Consider the following 8,897-nt stretch of genomic DNA (forward strand, 5'->3'; position numbering starts at 1 on the left):
GCTTGACTGAGCCCTAAAATATTTCGAGATTATTTTGTAGAGAATATGTTTTTCTATATCTACCAGCAAAAAGTTAAGCCTAATAGAAAAAAGTGTAAAAATATAAAAATTATATTTTTTATAAATTTCAAGTATTTGACCGGAATTATTTTAAGTCAACTATTTTTTTTTTATCTACTGTTGTATACCACACAAGTATTAAAATCCGCTTCTAAAACTTTGCTCCTCTTTCGTCTAGCCTAAATCTGTACGCGGAGACTTTTGCTAAAAATTATCTGAAATTTCATGAAACATTTGTAAATATTTCATATTATCCTGTACTTGTGATTTTCATTCTATAGTTTTGTCGTTGATGTCAGATTGTATTGTTCAAGCCCACGTGTTTTGATGCCAACCTCACTTTTATTTTGACATTTTATGCTTAAAATATAGTATAGTATTTAAGCGCTTGAACTTGCTCGCGATCGTCATTTCGCTTGTGATTATTAATTAAAATTTGCTCTATTTTTAAGTTTAATTGTTGGCCCCAACTTCCAGGCCTTGATAATTATATATAATTATACATGATCATATTTGAAATTGTATATGAGGTTATATATGATAATGTATATTTATATATGCCTATATATGGAGCAATAAACAACCAAGCAAGATTATATAGTTCCATATATAATTATATACAACCATACATAATAGCCTTTTTAATGGTTTGCTCAGCGCACGCGCGTCCGCCATGTTTTAAAGGCGGCGATACGAAATTTTCGGGCAGTTTTGATAAATATGGCTGGAAAACAAACTTTACAACCTCTGTCACCAATAAATTTAAATGAAAAATTAATTGATGGAGCATCATTAGTTTTTTCTTCAGTAGAAGCTCATAATTGTGTTCAATTAAAACGCTGGTTGAAATGTCATGGACGTCCTCAAGGAGGAGGAAAAAAGCAGAATTGGTTGAGAGGTTAGAATGACAATTGAAATGACAAGTAGAACAGTTTTCAGATGTAAATAAGTTTAAAATAATTTCAAACACTAATAATTATTATAAATTTAATAGGGTCAAGAATGCTATCCGCAATGGTGTTCCAGTAGATCCCAGTTTAGATAAAGGGAAGTGGTTGAAGTTGGAAGAAGATAAACGTAAACAAGATCAAGAAGTAAATAGTAGTCCTTCGTTGAGTTTTCCAACTTTATGGCAAGAATTTCCATCCGTAAACTTACCAAAATTATTTGATGAAGCTTCTATGTATGATTACCTGATTTCATCTTGCATAGTAGAAAAAGAAAATTTAAATGACTCTGATGAGGATGATGAGAACGAGCCTAGTATTATAGATTATAGTACAGCTAAACCTCTAACCAGGGGAAAGTTATACGTCGATAGCAATCGTGTCACAGACATTTTTGATTCTCTTATGTCTCAAAATATTTATTGCCTGAAGAGTAAAGTAAAAGCATCTTATCAAGTTAAAACTAGTTATACTGTCCAAGTCATGGTAAACCATGAAAGTGGGAAAATTTTACGTGGGACGTGTGAATGCAAAGCGTCAAGCTTAGGACGTTGTTCACACGTTGCTGCTCTCCTGCATATTTTGCTTATGCAGTGTAAAAATATTGCTAAGCAAGATATATCTTGTACTAGTCAACTCTGTGTTTGGAACCAAGGATCCAAAAACAAAGAAGCTCATAAAGTTGATCATCAGTACAATCAAGCTAACAATAAAAATGAGATGACTAAGTCCAAAAATGATAACGTTGACAACAGTCGGAATCCACAACATGAAATCCAGAAAACTTTATATTTTGCACGTGATTTACAAATATTACACAGAAATAATAAGCACCCGAGCATTTGGGGACTTGTGATTACTCCGAGTTACGATGATTATGAACTGGACTTACCTCGAAAAGCTGTTCTACGTAGTCTGGTTTATCGATTGACTGCGTCAATGTTCAATTTTGAAGATAAGCCCCGAGATTTAACAGGTGGTGTTCAGTCGGCTTCTGATGATTGGTGGTTGTATAGGAAAATTTTAATCACGGCTTCGAAAGTAAAATATTTCAGTTTAAAAAGGACTGATGAGCAAATCTGTACTTGGATCAAATACCACTTATGGATTGATAAAAATTTTGACAACGTTGCACTCCAGTATGGACGTGAAAATGAAGAGGTTGCAAAACAAAAATACACTGATTTTACATCCAAGAAATTTGGGTTTAAAATTTCTGATTGTGGTATCTGGGTTAATCCTAAATTTCCTGGAATAGGAGCTTCTCCGGATGGACTTGTAACTGATAGACCTAACAATACTCATGGACTGCTTGAAATCAAGTGTCCAAAAATCTTAGAACACTTAGGGCCAACTGATTTATACCTATTAACACCTCGACAACGGAGCTCATTTTGTTGTACTCTTCTCAACCCAAAATCTATGAAGCTAAAGCGAAATCATCAATATTATTTCCAAATTCAAACACAAATGGCCATTACAGGAAGAAAATGGTGTGATTTCGTAATATGGACGTCAAAAGCTTATCATGTCGAACGAATAAAATACGACGCTCATTTCATTGAGCCATTATTAAAACTCATAAGCAATGTTCACCAAAATATTTTAACGCCGGAGTATTTTGAAATGCGCATTCCACGTGATTTAAAACCATTTAATTTAAAACCAAAGAAGTTGTGATAAATTTAAAAGTGCAATTTACATTAAATGTCATGGTTACAGATTTATAGATATATAGATTGTCGTCCATTAGTGTTTAAATTATTTTTTTAATTTATTGTACTTTTATGCCAATACTAGAATTATTTATTACAAGTTTTAGGTATCTGAATTCTATAAAATATTACTTATAAAAATATATATTTGTTACAAAGAAAATATAAGATTTTAAAAATATAAAAGCTTAATTCATAATTTTATTATTTACAATTTTCTTGAGTATAAAATAATACCTCTCTGCTAGCAATATCATAAAGTTGAAGAATGGTATGCCTACAATGTATTATGTTTTCAATTTTATTCTTCAATCGATAATAATCGCAGGCTGGAAATTCACTAGCATGCACACACAAATAGAATTTGTGACATTGATGAACGTAAACTTAAAGGTAAAACCTTCTGCAGCAGCCGGAATTGTTTGATTCTTCCAATAACGTGTTCTACGTATATACGTTGCTTAGCGATCCGTTTCGTCTCCATTTCTTCTTGCGACGATAATCGTTGTCTGCCATTTAAAAATGGTGGTATGTTCAAGTACGCTTGTTTTGATTCGACAATATCATGAACGGTAAATCCTCTATCAGCCAAAACTAAATCTCCTGGTTCCAAGTGATCAGCAATATTTGACTTTATAAATATTTCACGGTCTGAAATACTACCTTCGTATACATCTGATACAAAGCATACACCTCCATTAGGAGTACATCCAATTAGTGCTTTATAAGTAGTTCGAGCTTTGTAAGAAGAATATAAATTTCCTTGATGTTCAAAGTTCGATGGTGATTGACATTGAAATTCCGTACAATCAACAATAACTCTAATATTTTTCAGAGATTTAAAGGTTTTTGGCAGAGTTTCTGCTATTTTTCTCTTGACGGAAACATAAACGGCTTCAAATTACGTGAAAATTCATCAAATAAATGTTGAATCCAAAATTTTATAGTTTTTGAAACTAAAGTTGTAGAAATTTCAAATCTGTAAGCCAAATCTTCAACTAGCAGGCCTACACGTAATCGAATGAGCACTAAAATCAGTTGTTGAATTGGCGTTAATTTTGTATGGTCTTTATTATTACTTTTTTTTTCTTCATTACTTTTATTGGTTATACTTTTACTATCAGTTTTAACAAAATTGTATAAAATTACAATTTCTTCATACGCCAAGCTTGTGTAAAATTTACTTTTCTTGATATTACTTTTTAAAAATTCTTCAAATCTATCCATCGCTGAAACTTGACGTAGACTTACTTGAATTCTTTTACTAGTATATTTTTTAATGTCAGTTTGAACATATTGATCACATAAATTGTGCGATAATATTTTATCTTCTGCATTAAGCTCTGTTACTAAACTCTCACAGTTATCACTGGGTGCTGTTGACATGAATGTATCATTAACATTACACGAGTTTGAATTCACTGTTGAAGTTACATTTTCATTCGAGGAATCTATCACAATGTTTTCGATAGTTCCAACATCAACAGCACCATTCTCACACTCCATATCTTCTGCAGGACTATTTGAAACTCCAGTACTGTTATCGCTATTCTAAAACACAAAATTTTTAATGTTTAATTTTGGAGTATATGTTATTTTTTTATTACACTGCAATACTTGATAATAAAATTTTAATTAAATTCTCGGATTATAAATAAAAATGAACTTACGTCTTTAATTTCCTTATATTTTTCAGCCAAAGAGGTCCGTGTGATAATTTTCATCTGAAAACAGATTCATTATTTAAGGTTCAAATCTTTTATGTGTGATACTAAGAATGATTTATATTTCTATTACCTTTTGAGAAGATTGACCTTGTACACAACTGATGGGATCTGGATATTCTGTTGTTGGACCACTTTCTCCCTCAAAATGAAGTGAACAAATGTATGTGTCCTTATTAACATGATCAATCCCTTGGAATCGACCATCACCTCGTCCACACCGCTTAACCCACAAATCACATTTACTACACTTAGAACAAGTATTTATATGATTTTTCACTGTTGTTTTAATACGTTTTTGACGATATTCCAGACAAGGCTTTCGGAAACTTACAAAAAGTATTGATTTGCTAAAAGGATTTATTTCGTGTATCACTTCGACACACTCCATAACAACAATGCTTTTTGCACCCTTTTTTAAAGATAACATTTTTAATTCAATCTAAATTTATGTTCGATCTTTTACTTATGAGTATATTCACCAAATTTTTATATTTTTAACAAATACGTGTTTGTGTTGACTTTTAATTATATTAAATTATACAAAATACGTAGAATGTACTGTATTTATATTTGTAAAGTGCCCGAAAAACATGGCGGAATTTGAGGCATGCGCAGAAAATATTTCCGACTATTTTAAAGGCTATTACATATGGAGCAATATACAGCCAAGCAAGATTATATAGTTCAATATATAATTATATATAATCATGCATGATTATATATGGAATTGTATATGAGGTCGTATATAATCATATATAAGTATATATAATTATATATGCTTATATATAATTAATCTATACAAAAATTTTTTCTTTGAAAAAAAATTTTTTTTTGTTACTCACAAAAAGTGTAAAATGATGTTTATAATTACGTTTAAATTATTGTACTTTTGAACTATTTATCCGAACTATTTAATTAAGTACTATGAGAATTATTCTTCAATAAAGCATATGAAATACTGTAAGTATAATTATACGGCGAGTTATCAAATGTTGGCACCATACACTAGGGTGCGTCAAAAAAATCAACTATTTTTTTTTTAAGGTGCTTTTTCATGCTGACGCTTGACGCTACTTTTTAGCGTCAAATGTGGTCACGTGACGAGAATGTAACATGCGTGCCATCCATAAAAAATTGTAGCGAAAAAGCTAAATTTTGTTTAGCTTTTTTAGTTGGGTTCTATTAGCGTCAACGTTACCTAACCCTCGAATCGATAATAATCGATATTGTTAAAACAATAATCAGCTGTGATTTTGTGATTTTATTAATGTAGCTAGTGCCAAAATAAATATTGGAATCTACAAAAAAATTAGTTTCGTGTTACTGTTTAATACATTCTTTGAATTATTATTTACAATGGACTTTGAGGTAACTATAAATTATTATGATTTTGTAAGAAAGTCTACGTATATTTGAATAAAAAAACTAATTCTTAGCAATTAAGAAAGCCAAAAATATTCCAATCACCATTTATTTAAACTTTTGTTTTTAATCAGGAAATGCATGTTGTTTATACATGCGGGATGTGTGAAGAAATATGCAATCATTATCAAGACCATCCATGTTTAAATGGCTACAGTGATGTCTACTTAGATGAAAATTATTATTTTTATCCTCTTCTTGGTTTGTTTCAAATTTATCTATAATAAAATAATCAAAGTAGATATCAAATTTAATGCATATTTTGTTTGCAGACGATAAAGAAACGATAATTAGGCGAGCAATTCTTTCAAACGGAAAAGAGGGCCTGATAGAAGATTCGATATACGGAAATAAAGAAAATACTTGTCAAAATTCATGTCAGTAATATTATTGTAGTATTTAAAGCTTTTCATAATAGTGTAACTAAATTGTTACAAGATTTTATATTTTTGTAGTCAATATGTGTATATGTATTTTAATTAAACAATATATTTCAGTTCAATCTCCACCAACAATGAAAAAACCAGCTAAACGACGTAAGTCAACAACTCCAGTAAACCGGAGAAAGTTAAGTGACGAGGATGTTGAACGCTTAATTATTGAGGTCCATAATAGGATACCTTTGTGGAATTTTATGATTCCAGTCGAAGAGCGATCGCGAGAAACGCAAGCTGCTTTGGGAAGAGGTGGCAGCAGCATTAAATGGTATTAATAAATGATTATATTTTATATAGCTTTACCAAAAGTCATAATTGATATACTTATATAATATACTTTAGAAGTTGTTCAAATCACAATTAAATTTATTTCTTTAATCGCGTTTACAAAGGGGGTGAGTTGAATAATATTAAAGGAAAGAAATAATCGTATACAAAAAAACAGCTCGAATAATAAAAATGATAAGAGCGAGTCAACGAAAACGTTATTAACTCACATTTATTTTCGTAGCAAATTTAAGTGCTGTGGAAGTTAAACTCAAGTTTAAAAGCTTGCGTGATACTTATCGCAAGATTATTCAGGCTGAACACCGTGCTAGTGGCTCCGCTGCAGTGATATCTCAAGATCGTTGGAAATTTTACGACTGCTGTGAGTTCCTACGTGACTCTGGTTTAATAAAAGAGTAAGCAATGCAATACTTGATTTTTAAAAAATATGTAATGTATCAACCGTATATAAATTAATGTTTAGTTTGGCCTGTAACAGTTGATTATTTATACTTTTTTGTCTTACAGCACAAGCAGCAATGTCAGTTCAGAAAATACTTCCAATCGAGGAAATGTTGATATTGAATCATCAATAGATGATAATTGTAGTGAAGCCTGTGATGAAGATCTTCAAAGAAGTCAAGCTAGCGGTATGTATTACACTTTCATGAAACAAGGATATCTTTTTTTGTAGTGTAGATTTACAAATTTTATATATAATAATTAATTACTTCTTATCGATTTTAGGAGTCACAAACAGTGGTCGGAAGCGTGGACGCTCGAACAAAGACGATGCGATTGATTCAGCAAGTGCCTTGAACCGCATTGCCGATGCTTTATGTCGCGAAAATGTGCCTCCAACACTGCCGGAGCCACCAAAAATTGATACGGTTGGTGCTTTTCTTATTGGGATTGGCAATCAAATACGACAGTTACCACAGCCAATACAAATGGATATAATAAAACAATTTACAGATATAGTTTACAATACAACAAAGTATAATTCATAAGATTTTCCTAAATTTCAGATTAAAAAAATATATAACTAGATGAAACAAAGCAATAAATAAAACGATTAGTAGTATTATTAAATGAAGTCATATTATTAATATATGTTTAAAGAGTTTATGTATAACGTAGTTATTTCTTAAAAAAGAATGTGCCATTTTTATAATCTATATTTTGTTATAATTAAACTGATATGACTGATAATATTAATTAAAAATCTACGCTATTAAAATTTTTACCGTATTATTTTATTTACCTCAACGAATTCCTTGATATTGGCTATCTGTGAGACTATACAATTGTTATTATTTGTATTACCACCAGCTGAAATTAACAATACTGGAATATACAATGAATTAAAGAATAGTTAATAACCAAAGACTGAAATGAATAATTCTGGGGTATCTATTGCAATTAAAAAAGTTTATTTTTGTGAAATAAAAAATTTACAAAATTTCAGTCTATTATTATACATACATTAATTTTTTAACAATGTCGGAATTCACAGCAAAATAGTCTTTAAACTTTTACATTACGATCAAACTTAATTGAATGTTAAAGTTGTCAATTACTATTTTAACTATTTTCAAATGAAAATACAATTGATGTGTTGTTTCAGCACAATATATATTGTAGTTAATAACTTTTATCTTCGATTATATTGCCAAGGAACGGCTCCTTCGGCATTAAAGTAGTCACAAAATTCGTCGCGAATAGTTGCAGCAGCTCGAGAATTATTATGATTACCATATATTTTTGCATCTTGGAGTGCTGATTGCTCTCCAACTTCATCCCTCCAGCTTCCTGGTATAAAACCATTTTCCCCATGCTGATCCACCATATTTTCTTGTATATAGCTATTATCTTCATCTTGTTTACGGAGCCAGTTATGAAGACAAATAATCGCTTTAACTATATTTACAGTATTTTCCACTGTAGCTTCAATCGACTTCTTTAAGATTCTCCATAAACTGACTAATAAACCAAAGGAATTTTCTATAGTTCGGCGAGCACGACTGAGACGATAATTAAAAATAGATTTGTCTTTATTAAGACCATCTTTACCAGGATACGGACGGAGTAGATAATTTGTTAGTTGGAAGGCCTCATCACCAACAAGCACATATGGTAAAGGCATGCCATCAACAGTGAGCAATTCTGCTTTTGGTACATTCATTTCACAATTCTCAAATTTTTGGCCCATTTGAGAATCACGAAAAATGCCACCATCACTGCGCCGACCGTATGCACCAATATCAACAAATATGAACGAATAATTAGCGTCACATATTCCAAGCAGTACAATACTGTGAT

At 30.9% G+C, this 8,897-nt stretch overlaps 2 protein-coding genes across 2 annotated transcripts; one reads left to right on the forward strand and one right to left on the reverse strand.

Annotated features, from left to right (window-relative positions):
- Positions 1-3,062: 3,062 nt before the first annotated feature.
- LOC141532408 (uncharacterized) lies at positions 3,063-4,876 on the reverse strand. Its single transcript, XM_074250739.1, has 4 exons — positions 4,520-4,876; positions 4,393-4,446; positions 3,603-4,273; positions 3,063-3,543 (listed from the first exon to the last, which is right to left on the reverse strand). Exons 1-4 carry the CDS (start codon positions 4,874-4,876, stop codon positions 3,063-3,065), a joined length of 1,563 nt encoding a protein of 520 aa, XP_074106840.1.
- Positions 4,877-5,805: 929 nt separating this feature from the next.
- LOC141532409 (uncharacterized) lies at positions 5,806-7,731 on the forward strand. The gene is made up of 8 exons (XM_074250740.1): positions 5,806-5,817; positions 5,946-6,072; positions 6,144-6,248; positions 6,369-6,424; positions 6,516-6,576; positions 6,820-6,991; positions 7,104-7,225; positions 7,323-7,731. The coding sequence occupies exons 1-8, from the start codon at positions 5,806-5,808 to the stop codon at positions 7,583-7,585; spliced, it is 918 nt and encodes a 305-aa protein (XP_074106841.1). The 3' UTR covers positions 7,586-7,731.
- The last annotated feature ends 1,166 nt before the right edge of the window (positions 7,732-8,897 follow it).

This window comes from Cotesia typhae, unplaced genomic scaffold (genome assembly GCF_013202065.1).
Source record: "Cotesia typhae breed Kobodo isofemale line unplaced genomic scaffold, CoteBio_Ctyphae contig_59, whole genome shotgun sequence".
Classification (NCBI taxonomy): domain Eukaryota; kingdom Metazoa; phylum Arthropoda; class Insecta; order Hymenoptera; family Braconidae; genus Cotesia; species Cotesia typhae.